This window comes from Anomaloglossus baeobatrachus, chromosome 1 (genome assembly GCF_048569485.1).
Source record: "Anomaloglossus baeobatrachus isolate aAnoBae1 chromosome 1, aAnoBae1.hap1, whole genome shotgun sequence".
NCBI classification, from domain to species: Eukaryota; Metazoa; Chordata; class Amphibia; order Anura; family Aromobatidae; genus Anomaloglossus; species Anomaloglossus baeobatrachus.
This window is the reverse complement of record NC_134353.1, coordinates 676,413,217-676,428,080: the sequence shown is the minus strand read 5'-3', so window position 1 is coordinate 676,428,080 and position 14,864 is coordinate 676,413,217. Positions and strand designations below refer to the sequence as shown.

At 40.4% G+C, this 14,864-nt stretch overlaps 1 protein-coding gene across 3 annotated transcripts in view; it reads right to left on the bottom strand.

The window, feature by feature from the left end:
• The window catches only part of SEZ6L (seizure related 6 homolog like), a 720,622-nt gene that overhangs the window by 282,360 nt on the left and 423,398 nt on the right, over positions 1–14,864 (bottom strand). For all 3 annotated transcript variants that reach the window (XM_075320063.1, XM_075320062.1, XM_075320061.1), the window contains 2 exons: positions 5,241–5,942; positions 4,060–4,193 (listed from right to left, as the gene is read on the bottom strand). In XM_075320063.1, coding sequence (XP_075176178.1) covers positions 4,060–4,193; positions 5,241–5,942 — 836 coding nt within the window. The remainder of the gene's footprint in view (positions 1–4,059; positions 4,194–5,240; positions 5,943–14,864) is intronic.

Genomic DNA, 14,864 nt, shown 5'->3' with positions numbered 1-14,864 from the left:
GGTGCTGAGGGTAAGAGCCAAGTGTCAGCATCATTATCCCGTACCCCGAGTTTCAGTGTCATTGTCCCGTACCCCAAGTGTCGGTGTATGTGGAGGGGGGGCCCAGGTCCGAACTTTGCACCGGGGCCCATCAAACTCTAATTACGTCACTGTACATAACGTTTGCAGGTGTTAAAATAATAAATTAATAATATCAAGTTTTGTCCATGTGTCGAGGTGTTTAAATAATTATATGTGTTTCTGAGAAATCTGGGCAACATTGAAGCTCTTACAGGGTTTGTAACCTAAATTTGGTAGATCGTTTCTTAGACAATCTACCTAACTATGAAGTGATAAAGGGGCAATGGATGTATGAGTATTAGTGATGTATGTTTTTTTCTCTCTGTTCTCTAAAAGTGTAATGGTTTTCATTGCAGTTTCAACATGACGGATTTCACATAGATTAGACTCCTAAATCTCCTAAATGGAAAATGTTCTTGGTTATATATGCATTAGTGATAAGTGAGCATTACAATGGTTGGGTGCTTGATACTCGTAACATGCAACTGGATGCTCGGTCGAGCACAACTCCAGCATTTTTCTGGAAAAACTCCTGTAAAAATGCTTGAGTTCCCCATTGACATCCTTTAGCCTCAGTACACGAGTCAAGCCAGTCCGACTACTTGTTACGAGTACCGAGCACCCAGGCATAGTCATTCTCACTAATGAATATATAACCAAGAACATTTTCCATTTAGGAATCTAATCTATGTAATATTCGTCATGTTGAACCTCCAGTGAAAACCATTACACTTTTAGAGAATAGAGAGAGAAAAAAAAAACATACTTAACAAAGGATATTAATCCATATATAATCTTCCTTGGTTTGCCATACACATGTTTAGCTAATACAAAATACATATTTTTTCAATGTAGGAAAGGGAGACAGACCACTATCAGACACTTAAGACAAGTTCAGCATTCCAAAACATTATTTCTCTAAGGCAACAACTAAACAGAGACTGATTATAATAGTACTAATTGACCTTTTACTACAAGAAGTCCAAAAACTCTTTGGAGCCCAGGCCGGAAGGTTCAGAGGCCAGCCAGTATGCCCACATTATCACAGAATAAGACAAATGAAGTTTAATTACTTAAGGTGGTAAGATTCTAAAATATAACAAAAAGGAATCTGAGTAAACACATGGCATAGCTTACATGTCGAAATTATCCAATAGCCATAACACATGGTTGTACCATCCTCAAAATATGACAAATACAAGATACCTATAATTTGTAAAATTGAAACACATAGAAAATTTAAATAATGAATCAAATTACGTACTAGAATCCTTAGGCAACCTTAGACTTAAATTATTTAATTCTGGTCTCCGAAATCTAACTACTGTTCTATATTACTAGCTACATATCAGAATTTACCATCACTTTCCTTGTCACTACGTAACAAAAGTAAGTAGCATATATACATATACAGTGCCTTGAAAAAGTATTCATACCCTGTGAATTTTTCCATATTTTTTCATGTTACACCTACAAGCAAATGTATTTTTGGGGGATTTTTTGGTGGTATATCAACACTAAATGGTATTTGGGAAGTGTAAAGGAAATTATATATGGTTTTCTAAATATTTAAAATATAAATATGAAAATCGTGATGTACATTTGTATTCAGCCCCCTGTGTCAATACTTTGTAGGACCAATTTTTGCTGCAGTTACTGCTGGAAGTCTTTTGGGTTATGTCTCTATCAGCTTTGCACATCTAAAGACTGAAATGTTAGCCCATTCTTCTTTGCAAATTAGCTCTAGCTCAATGAGATTTGGTGGAGAGCGTCTATGAACAGAAATTGTCAAGTCTTTTCAGGTAAAATATACCTTCGTACCGTGTTAGCCCGTCGAGATAAAACAAGTTTGTTTAAAAGAACTGAGAGTCCTCAGTGGTTGATACCTTTTAATGGCTAACTGAAAAGATGGTAATAATAGCAAGATTTCGAGACTACGCAGGTCTCTTCATCAGGCTCAGTTACAGTGCCTGATGAAGAGACCTGCGTAGTCTCTAAAGCTTGCTATTATTACCATCTTTTCAGTTAGCCATTAAAAGGTATCAACCACTGAGGACTCTAAGTTCTTTTAGGCCCCTTTCACACGTCAGTGATTCTGGTACGTTTGTGCTTCTTTTAAAACGTACCAGAATCACTGACATATGCAGACCCATTCAAATCAATGGGTCTGCTCACACATCAGTGATTTTTCACTGAACGTGTCTCCGTGCAGCGTGCACGCGTGGCAGTGATTCTGCACGGAGACAAGTCAGTTTTATTCTGGCATCACTGATGACCCACGGACCATACTATGGTGTGATCCATGTGTGATCAGTGAAACACGTACCAGAAAATCACGGACATATTAAATATTAAATATTTTCAACTTACCTTGCCTGCGATTCGCTGTGCAGCCTCTGCTCTTGGCAGTTTCTGCCTGGCTCATGAATATTCATGAGAGCAGGAAAACCCGACCAGGAAGTAGCTGCAGAGAGCGGTGGACAGATGCTGGAGACCCGAGGAGATCAGCACCATCGACAGCAGCAGTGAAGGCAGGTGAGTAATGTCCATATGCAATCACGGATCACGGATTGCACATGGACAACCCACATGTGCCGTGAATCACGGAACACGGAGGGACATGTGCGTGTTTTACACGTCAGTGAAGAACGTCTGTGTTTTTCACTGACGTGTGAAACGGACCTTAAACAAACTTTTTTTTCAAAGTCTTTTCACAGATTCTGAATGGGAAATAGTTCTGGACTTTAACTGGGCCATTTAGACACATGAATATGCTTTGATCTAAAGCTTTGGTTTGTAGGTCTTGCAGTATGTTTGGGGTCCTTGTCCTGCTGGAAGGTGAACCTACATCCCAATCTGAAGTCTTTTGAGGATTCTAATAGGTTTTCTTGTCCCTGCTGAAGAAAAGCATTGCCGCAGCATGATACTGCCACTATGTTTGATGGTGGGGATGGTCTTTTCGGGGTGATGTGCAGGGTTTGTCTTCTGCCCCACATAGCATTTTGCATTTAGACCCAAAAGTTTTACTTTGGTCTTATCTGACCAGAAAACCATCTTTCACATGCTATGTAGGGGACACAGCTAGCATGTAGAAGAAGGTGCTTTGGTCAGATGAGACCAAAGTAGAACATTTTAGCTAAGTTCAAAATGTTATGTATCATGGAAAACTAAGACTGCACATCACCCTGAAAACATCATCTCCACTGTCAAAAATGTTGGTGGCAGCATCAATCTGTGGGAAAGCTTTTAAGATTCTGTTGCAAGATTTGAATATTGCTGTTCACAGATACTTTCCATTCAATCACATTGAGCTAAGGCTATTTTACCTAGAAAAATGGGCAAAAACTTCAGCCTAAATATGTGCAAAGACATACCCCAAAACACTTACAGCAGTAATTGCAGTAAAAGGTGGTCCTACAAAGTATTGAATCAAGGGATTGAACACAAATGCACATCACAATTTTCAGTTTTTTCAAATGTTTTGAAAACCATGTATCATTTTGGATGAAACTTACCCATTCAAGTCTAAGGGTGCAAGAAAAAAAAATGAATGCTACAGTATGGCATCAGATTTTTATGGATACACTATAAATTGTAGCATATAAAACTTTAAAAAAAACATTACATGGATGATGTGAAAAAAAATCTTCCCAGTTTTCTGCATGAAAATTGGACAGATATTTTTATACTGTCGGATAAACCTACCATTAGACATAATAAAAATAATAATAATAATAATAATAATATTCAGTGATGAATTATTTATCTTAGCCTATAATGAATTATGAGGAATAATAAGGTTACAAGATATATACAATTTCATAAATCCACTTTAGCCCATTTTTACTTTAGATACATGAAATATCGGAAATCTTTTTACATATTCTGTTACTGCCTAAACACATTACTATGTATCAAATTGTTAAAGATCACATGGTTAGACATTTTTGAGACATCTTTGCCTGTGTCAACTTGCAAGCAACAAAATCAGGTTCTTACCTGAAGCTCCACACCATAACCCATGTAGACTGTGATATTGTAGGCACATTCCAGGTAATTTTTGTAAGGAAGTGGAGGGTAATCTGTTGAGTCAATGTATCCTTCTGGTTCCAAGAAGTTCACACTGCATTGAACTACATACAAAACCTTGTTAGCAGAAGAACAAAAAGGAGAAGTATACTGTATATAACATGAATATTATACAGGGAGTTAAAAAAAAAATCTAACAATCTTCTATTATATCATACCTACATCACTCAAGATAAACCCTGAGCTAGGATCCTCATGAATCGCTAGCGAGAAGAGGACATTTTGCTTATTTTCCTAGTGATCTCTGAGCTCATGTCAAGGGAGCTTCCATCAAAAATTAATGGGAAGGTATAAGTTTAATTATGTTGCGATAAATTCACGTTCAACCAGCAAAGTAAAGCTGTATAGCATACCTTACAAGATATTAATTATCCTAATTGTCAAGTCATTCTGTATTATAATAAGTGAATAATGAACTTGAAAGGATTTACTACAGATATAGCAATAGAGATTTCATTATTTTTCTTTTGGACCATAATGTGAAATGAAGAGAATATGCTGAATATGGTATCGCAATGATTTCTTTTGAAATGTATATTCATAGTACATTACATGATACATTTAATCTGTAAAATAAAAATATAATTACAATTCTAATTAAAAAAATGTAATTTAAATTTGATTCCATTATTCACCGTGGTTTTATACTTTTAGGGCCTCATCACTTTCACAATAAAATTTATATTAAAGGGGTTTTTCCATAAAGAACATTTATCCCTTTACCCACAGGATAGATTATGATTGTACAATTGTTGGGTTTGATCTATGGAGACCCCTACCAATAGCGAGGGCAAGTTCTCAAAGAGCCTCATTTGAATGGACCAAAAGGGAACATGTATAACCACCAAATCGAAGTATAGTAAATGGTGCAATGTTCGCACATGCTCACTACCACTCAATACAGGAGCACTTTGGGAATCCTTTTTTGTCATCAGAGGGAGACCCAGTTGTTGGACTCCAAAGGTCATACATTGTTCCAGCAAGAATCACACAGCTTCTTTCTATCACACAATCCACACAAGGAAAAACTGTAATAATACAATGAAGAGTTGACAGTACTCTCACCACAGCTGAATAAGCAATACAGATACCTGGACTCTGTTCAGTCGTGATCACTGTGGTGGTTATTATAGTGGATGTGGTTGTATCTTGACTTTCATCTGCAACCATATCACTTTCCACATAATGTGTCCTGTAGGGTTCATCCGCTTGTAGTGAAGTGTTTATGTCAGGAGAAGACAACTTTACAGAATCCGGATTGTGTGGCTGTGCTGTGTAGGGAGTAAACTGGAAAGGTATTTGTGGGATGAATCCAGTATGTCGTCTTCTGTTTATCCACAATGGAAACTCTGGAATGTGTTCCTTTACATCTCTGGTTTCAGAAGAGATATCCTTTAATATAGGGGACTTTTCTAGGGAAGATAATAATGATGATGATGATGACACACTAGGGAGAAGCTCTACTAGTCTTTCTGAGACAGTTGGCATAACTTGTGGCCTCAAGCGCTTCCTTGCAATATTTAACTGCTTTAAAGATGGAGGTTTTTTCCGAGTTGGCAATGTTTGATTATCTGTAAAGTCTGGAGTGGAGCTTGGAGCTTGGGATACCTCCCTACGGAACAATCCTTCCCTTTCTGGATCTGAGTCAAAGAGTTCTTCTCCTGAATGAGGGGCACTTTGTGATCCTGTGTCCTTGAGATTGGAATTTTCCTTGCCAATTCTGTTGCTGACAAGTTCCACAGGGAGCAATTCCAATGTAATTGTAGGAATGGGACTTTGTTTGATGTTATCATCTGCAAAATAAAAGGATATCATTGATTCATATATTATGAGTACAGACATGAGACAGATCAGAATAATAAGATAAATGAGTATCTCAATGAAATAGTGAGAACTATTAAGATATTAATATAATATTCTGGAGAGTTGGGTTGCAATCTATGTGAGAAAATAATTCCTACTGTCTTGGTAGCAGAAAATGTAACTTTTAACAATTGGACAGATGTGAAGGAATACCCCTCATGAAAAAAAACAGATTTCTAGCACTCAGTTGTTTATTTATTAAATAGTTCACGACACAAGATGGAATTTTACATCATACGTTGTACTCTTTGATATGGGCTCGCAATCCTTTCGGTAAACGGTATAACAAGATAAAAAAATCAAGATGCCAAATTTATGGTTTTTAGCTGCCGCAACAATGCAATAAAATGAAACAAAAAGTGTTCAAAACATCATATCTACCCCAAAATGGAATCAGTTACAGTAAGCTCAGACCACGAAAAAAATAAAGCCCCCACACAACCCCATTTCCCAAAAATCTAAAGCACTATGGGTCTTGGAAAATGTCGATTTTCTTTTTCAAACCCTTAAATAGAAAAACACTATACATTGCTTGGTTTTTATGTAATAGTACTTACCTGGAGAATCATAGTTTTACTGCATAGTGAGCATGGTAAATAAACCCCCCAAAACAATTGTCAAATTGCACTTTTTTTTTGATATTTCAACGCACTTGGATTTTTTTTTTCCTGCTTTCCAGTGCATTACATGATAAAATGAATGGTGTAATTCAAAAGTACAACTAGCCCCACAAAAAATGTACCCTCACATTGCTATGTCGGTGGAAAAATAAAATATGATGGCCCCTGGAAGATGTGGAGGAAAAAAACAAAAACGGGAAAATGGAAATAGGTTAATATATTTCTAGGAGGAATAACAGAGGACATGCTCAGCTCAGAGCTCTAAAAAAAATGTTCTCCAAAACATCATTCAATATAGAATATAAATATTTGCTATAACAGACAAGTCAGGAGATCTGAAAGGGCGTCTTTAAAGTAATGTTTTATGCCCTAGGAAAACCTAATGTGCTGCGATATAAAATGGGATACTGTCACGGTTTCCTCTCCCCGTCCACATAGCTAGGGGGTAGAGCTTTCTCCCAGGCCTCATTTCCGGAGCTGGGATGCTTTAAATACCGTCATCTCCGGTGAACCAGCGCCGGCTATAAGCTTAGCGCTGCTTTGCCTGTGACTGCTGGTCCCTGTAAGTGTGATCCTGATCCGATCCCTCTCTGTGCCCTAAGCCTCTGTCTGTGTCCTGTCCCCTTATCGTTCTGCTATTCCTCTGTCCCAGCTCCTTCCTTCCCACAATTGCCCCGGTTGTTTCCCCCTCTCCTACCTACTCACTCGGTTGTTTCCTCTGATACTGACCTCGGCCTGATCTCGACTTCTCCATTGCTAGTTCCTCCAATCTTCCTGCTGCCCGTACTGTGTATGACCCGGACCAGTCTGACCATCCCCTGCATGCTCCACAGCTTCAGCTGTCCGGCTGATGCTAGCAGACACTGCATTAGCACACACTGGGAGTTCTCCTCCTTGCTCATTCAGTTCCGTGTAGTGTCTTTCCCTGCAGGACCCAAGCTCCCCCTGCTGGCAGCCTGACAGATACACATGGAGGTACAATACGCCATCATCACAGGTGATGAACAGCAGATTACAGCTTTGTAAAGAGTCCTAATTCTAAGAATTAAACAAATATTTCTTTCAATGGCAAATGCTACTATATGATAACTAATGTTATATAGTAACATTTGCTTAGTGCGGTAGGGCCATATATTTCAAAGTCTATATATCTTGAGATTCAACTGAAAGAACTATTTTTTAAATTTATGGTTCTATTGCATGAAAATCTGTGCAATAATGGATCATAAGAGAACATGTCCAGAAACCTCTCCTTTCTGCACCCCTTCCCCTGCTCCGCGCTATGATTCATACTGCTGAAGGGGAACTGAAAGACATTGCGCATGTGGTTGGGTTATCAATGAGGCTGCTCAATATTGTCATAAATATTAAAATGTTACATAGCTTCTGTTATGCATGGGAACATAGATCTTAACCACAAAATCTGACATTTTTACTATTATGAATTAAGAGGTAAATTTCCAGCTGCATAATATGACAATATGAGTTTCATTCCTTCTCTCTCCTCGTAATTCTGTATCAGTTCATATATTGTATATTGTATAACATATTTTATCGTACACTTTAACCTTGTAGGAACAAATCTTGCTTATGTGACTTCTTCTGATACATATTAACCCACCAGTTTTGGGGGCATCTTGTTTAACATTTTATACCTCTTTATGTGTTCCAGAACCTTGATGCCCACAGATCTTGATATTTGATCATTAAGGTCTTAGTTGAACAAAATTTGAAAGCTGTCCCTTCTGAGACATTTGTAGTTTTAGAGCGAGAAATCTATTTGTGGGCCAAGATCTCTACATTTGCATTTTCTTAGTCTTACTCTTACTGTATGGCCTTTAGTTCACCTGGATCACCCTCGTACAGCAGTTTGCTTCAGACGGTGAGAATAGACTTATTTGAGCTTTTATGAACGTCTATGAGTCATGCACTGTGATCAGACAGTTACGGAGCAAATGTAGTAGTGATTAATGTATTAAGGAACTTAAAAACTGTCATAGATTCTGTAATGCAAAACATCCCTGATATACTTAGGATAATCAATATAAATATGACAAATGAAAGGGTACGTCCACTTTTACAACCATATTTGCTATAGGTCTTATTTTGTCCTTTTTGACTATCGTGTCTATGTCTGTGTCTATAGCATCCATGTTTTTAAGTGTGCTTTAAAATCACATCTCTTTAGACTGGCCAAATATCATCTCAACTCACAAACTTAACTCTCCCCTGTTCTCGCCTTCTAATTGTTAATCAAAACCTTCTCCATCCTATTCATCTGTGCTCATATCCTCCACACAATCAATCTCACATATGTGTATTTAAATAGTTACTGTCTGATGACCAGATAATGCAAGTTTATATGAAAACCCTTTTAGTGATGGCTGGATCAGACACTACAAGCATGTTCTACCTACTGTATCCCCCAATTTCCTTATAGATAGTAAGCTTGCGAGCAGGGCCCTCACTCCTCCTGTAACTGTAGAACTATGTGCTACTTTATTTTGTTTTTGTCTGCTTATTCGTAAAGTGCCGCAGAATATGTTGGTGCTATATAAATAATTAAGTGTATTATTATTCTTATATGATCTCCACATACCCTACCTGGGCATTTGAACAGTGGTTGTCTTCATGAGACAATTCCTTTGAGGGTTTGATGTGTCAGACTTTGCAATCTATTGTGGGTCAGTATAGCACTTCTCTCCTAAAATGGGCTCTGGTCTCATAACTGCAACTTTAGGGTACTTTACACGCTGCGATCTGGCTAGCAAGATCGCAAGCAAGCGTACCCGCCCCCATCTGTTGTGCGATGCGGGCAAATCGCTGTCCGTGGCACACAACCTCGTTAGCCCCCATCACATGGACTTACTTTCCCTGCAACGTCGCTCTGGCCGGCGAACCGCCTCCTTTCTAAGGGGGCGGTTCGTGCGGCGTCACAGCGACGTCACACGGCAGCCGTCCAATAGAAGCGGAGGGGCGGATATGAGCGGGACGTAACATCCCGCCCACCTCCTTCCTTCCGCATTGCCGGTGGAGGCAGGTAAGGAGATGTTCGTCGTTCCTGCGGTGTCCCACATAGCGATGTGTGGTGCCGCAGAAGCGACGAGCAACATCTTACCTGCAGCAGCAACGATATTAAGGAAATGAGCGACGTGTCAACGAGCAACGATTTTTCACGTTTTTGTGCTCGTTGATCGTCGCTCATTGGTGTCACACGCTGCGATGTCGGTAACGGTGCAGGATGTGCGTCACTACCGACGTGACCCTGACAATATATCGTTACCGATATTGCAGCGTGTAAAGCACCCTTTACACTAAAGCATTAAATACCCATATATTCCATTCCATATTGTGCCTATGACAGCAGAACGTGGTCACGTTTTCAGCCTCAGAATATAAACAGTAAAGGTTTAACCATAATGTATGGATCAATTTTTACTTTCTATACTCTTGCTTTTATGTTTGGCTTACAAGGATGAGAGACTCTTTTAAAAATTCAATTCTCCATTGCTTCTCCAAAATGTGAATTACTTGCTGTAAAGCTCTAACCTGGTGAATCAATTCTATCTTCTCTAATAGCTTGTATAAAAAGTCAGTTTTCAGAGATGAAAAGAAAACTCATTATCAAAGTATGTGTTCCAGAAAAATATACACATTTTGCTGAAGTATTCCAAACAAATATTTAGATGCCAAAAGGACCAATAGTGCAGTGTACAGAGTGTTCTCTTTTTACAGGGGTTGTTGAGAGTTCATAAAAAATAGGCTTAATGCTTTGAACATACTAAAACAATAAAGTGGCCAGTCCTTACATATTGAATAAATTCTGCAATTGCTCTAGCTCAAGTTCTGGTGCTCTATATGGTACTGCAATGAGTATGCAAGTCGTAACAATCACACACAATTTATATCGAACTATAGGGAAAAAATTGATGTGCAAACGCACTGTATGTGCCAAATTTTTTTCGGATTATAAGACGCATTTTTCCTCCCAAAAATTTGGGAGCAAAATGAGGGGTGTGTCTTGTATTTCAAATGTAGCTTACCGGTAGGCAGTGGATAATGGTCACAGGAGGCAGGGGCAATGCTGCAAGTGCTGTACTGTGTGCACTGTGCTGTGAGTGCTGTCCTGCGGGCACTGTGCTGCAGGCTGTGAGCGGTGTGCTAGTTCTCGCTGCGGGCAGTGAGGCAGGGGCTATCCTGAAAATGTTGGCGGTGCGGGCTTCAAATAACAGCGCAGATGGAGCTCTCAGCTCAATAACTCATATGCGCACACGCCACCTATGGCCCATTGGTCTCCCAGCAGCGGACTTATGGAAAATGGAGCTTGGAGGTGGTGATTGCGCACATGAAATCTCGGTTTGTCATTGAGCTGATAGCTTAATCTGCACATGCGCCGACTCCGGGCGTCATTTCTTTGAAGCCTGCACTGCCAACAGTTTCTTGATGTTTCCTGCCTCACAGTGCCCACAGTGAGCATCTGGGACACCCACCACACCGCACTACTCCACCACCTCCCCTGCCTCGCGCCACCACCACTGCCGCCTCCCCGGTAAGACACCAGCGGATTATAAGACGGACCCCATTTTTTTTACCCATTTTTTTCCTCTAAATTTGGGGTGTGTCTTATAATCAGGTGCGTCTTGTAAAATGAAAATTACGGTATTTGTTTTTGTATACTGGTTTTGGACACATAGCGTCCATTTAACCCCTTCAGCCCCGGGGCACTTTCCGTTTTTGCGTTTTTGTTTTTTGCTCCCCTTCTTCCGAGAGCCGTAACTTTTTTATTTTTCCGTCAATCTTGCCATATGAGGGCTTGTTTTTTGCGGGACAAGTTGTACTTTTAAATGAAACCATAAGTTTTACCATATGGTGTACTGGAAAGCAGCAAAAAAATTCCAAGTGTGGAAAAATTGCAAAAAAAGTGTGATGGCACAATAGTTTTTGGGATGTTTTATTCACGGTGTTCACTATATGGTAAAACTGATGTGTGGGTATGATACCTGAGGTCGGTGCGAGTTTGTAGACACCAAACATGTATAGGTTTACTTGTATCTAAGGGGTTAAAAAAAATTCACAAGTTTGTCCATCAAAAGTGGCGCACGTTTTGCGCCATTTTCCAAAACACGTAGCGTTCTTATTTTTTGGGATCTATGGCTCAGTGACGGCTTATTTTTTGCGTCTCGAGCTGATGTTTCTAATGGTAGCATTTTTGCGCAGATGCTACGTTTTGATCGCCTGTTATTGCATTTTGCGTAAAACTTGCGGCGACCAAAAAACGTAATTTTGGCGTTTGGAATTTTTTTGCCACTACGCCGTTTACCAATCAGATTAATTGATTTTATATTTTGATAGATCGGGCATTTCTGAACGCGGCGATACCAAATATGTGTATATTTATTTATTTTTTAACCCTTTAATTTTCAATGGGGGGAAAGGGGGGTGATTTGAACTTTTAGGTTTTTTGTTTTTTTTTTAATTTTTTAAAACTTTTTTTTTACTTTTTTTATTTTATTTTACTAGTCCCCCTAGGGGGCTATAGCAATCAGCAATCCGATTGCTGATCGCTATCTGCTGATCACAGCTATACCGCTGTAATCAGCAGAAATAGTCACTTTCTTTCTTCCTCTGCTCCGTGCCGAGGAAGAATGAAAGTGAAACTTCTTAGCACCAGGCGTCATCACATGACCCTGTGCTACGATGGCAACCACCGAACGTCACGTGATCACTCACGTGACGTCCGGAGGGGGCGGCGGTAAGAAAAAAAGATGGCCGCGCGCATATAGATCTCGCTGCCAGACTTTGGCAGCGAGATCTAAGGGGTTAATGTTCCGGGTGGAATGCGATTCCACTCGGAACATGTAGGCACACATGTCAGCTGTTGAAAACAGCTGATATGTGTGCCGATCCACGCCGCCTGCCCGCGGCAGGGGGCGGGGATTACCGGGACACGATCCATGACGGAAAGATCCGTCCATGGTCGTGAAGGGGTTAATAGTAAGGGTCTATTTTTTCTTTTTGTCTTAGTAGCCTTATCTGCCCATCTTTCCTAAGTAAGGTTTTAACTTTGAACTATAGGGGGCTTTACACGCTGAGATATCGCTAATGATTTATCGTCGGGGTCACGTCGCAAAACAGGCAAAAATCGTTGGTTTTGGAGAGGTCGTCCTAAAACCAAATATCGTTGCCTGTTTATTAGCGATGTTGTTCGTCGTTTCTGTGGCAACACACATCGCTGTGTGTGACACCGCAGGAGCGACGAACATCTCCTTACCTGCCTCCACCGGCAATGCGGAAGGAAGAAGGTGGGTGGCATGTTACGGCCACTCATCTCCGCCCCTCTTCTGCTATTGGACGGCTGACGTGTGACGTCGCTGTGACGCCGCACGACCCGCCCCCTTAGAAAGGAGGCGGATCGGCGGCCAGAGCGACGTCGCTGACCAGGTATGTGCGTGTGACGCTGCCATAGTGATAACACAATGTCGCACGCACGACGGGGGCGGGTGCTATCGCGCTCGACATCGCTAGCTGATGCTAGCAACGTCGCAGCGTGTAAAGCCCACTTATGTCTAAATTCTGTTCACAACCTTAGTTCAAATGAGGCACAATTTGTCAAATGTTAAGGTGAGATATTAGGGTAGGGATCATTCATACTAAAAATACATCATTATGTGGTTAAATGGTTTTTGCACTTTTTGATCAAATAAGATCAACTAAAGGGAGCTTTACATGCTACGATATCATTAATGTGTTATCGTCGGGGTCACGTCGTTAGTGACGCACATCCGGCATCATTAACGGTATCGCAGCGTGTAACACCAGCGACCTTAAACGTCCTCCAAAGTGGTGAAAATCGTTCACCATGGAGAGGTCGTCCTAAAACCAAAAATTGTTAATGGTTGTTTATAGATGTTGTTGCTCGTTCCTGCGGCAGCACACGTCTCTATGTGTGACACCGCAGGAGCGAGGAACCTCACCTTACCTGCGTCCCGCCCACGATGAGGAAGGAAGGAGGTGGGCGGGATGTTATGTCCCGCTCATCTCCGCCCCTCCGCTTTGATTTGCCGGCCGCTTAGTGACGTTGCGGTGACGTCGCTGTGATGCCGAATGCACCTCCCCCTTGAGGGAGGGATTGTTCTGCAGTCACAGCGACGCCGCCAACCAGGTAAGTGCGTGTGACGCTGCTGTAGCAATAATGTTCGCTACGGCAGCGATCACATGATATCGCATGCACGACGGGGGCGGGTGCTTTTGCATACGATATCGCTAGAAATATCGTAGCGTGTAAAGCCCTCTTAAGTGTCTTAGGTTTTTAACGTTTACAGCAATAGTGGAGTTCATTAATCACCTAGTGTATGTCTGTCTATGTGTTGATTTTCTTCAGTTATTCTAGGTTATAGATGATTAAACAGCCCAGCTAAATTGACATATTAAGGAGCACATCATCTTTTACTCCTACAGTAATATAAAGATTTTGCATGTCTTTCATATCTTTGACACACTTAAGTTAACACTAGAGATGAGCAAAGTTATTCAAATGGAATTGAATTCTACTTGAATGTGCAAAAAAAATGTAACATTTTAGAGAATGTGCATGTCACTTCTTTTCTGCAGGTGCCTGTGTTTTTTGCCATAGATAATTGTAAAAAAAAACGCAGGGACCAACCTGCGGAAAAAACGCGGTAAAAACGCATGCGGTTTTTGGTGCGTTTTTTGAATGCAAGTGCGCTAATCTTTCAGACTCTCAAGAGATTTCTTGAGAAAAATCCTTTTTTTAGTGTGAACAGAGCCTCGGGCCCAGATTTTCCTGTTATGGTTTGCGGTGCAATATCACATTGGCAGAGCCCATAAGGTGGCAGAACAGCAGAAATCACCCACAGGTGACCTCATTTTGCAAACTGAACCCCTCAATTAAATCATATAGGGGTGCAGTAAATATATTGATACCACATTTATGACACTAAATTTTATACCATTGGGCAGTGAAGAAAAAATAATTACATTTTTACGACAAAAGTTTAGTTTTAGCCCCAGATTTTACATTTTTACATGGGGAAATTGGTAAAAATCTTACTAGAACTTGTTACACAATTTCTGCTGAATGTGGCAACACCACACATGTGTTTGTACAGTATTGCTTAGCTACATGACGAGATCCAAGAGGGAAGGAGCGCTATTTGACTCTTCGAGCACAGATTTTCCTAGAATAGTTTGCAGACTCCATATACAGAGCCC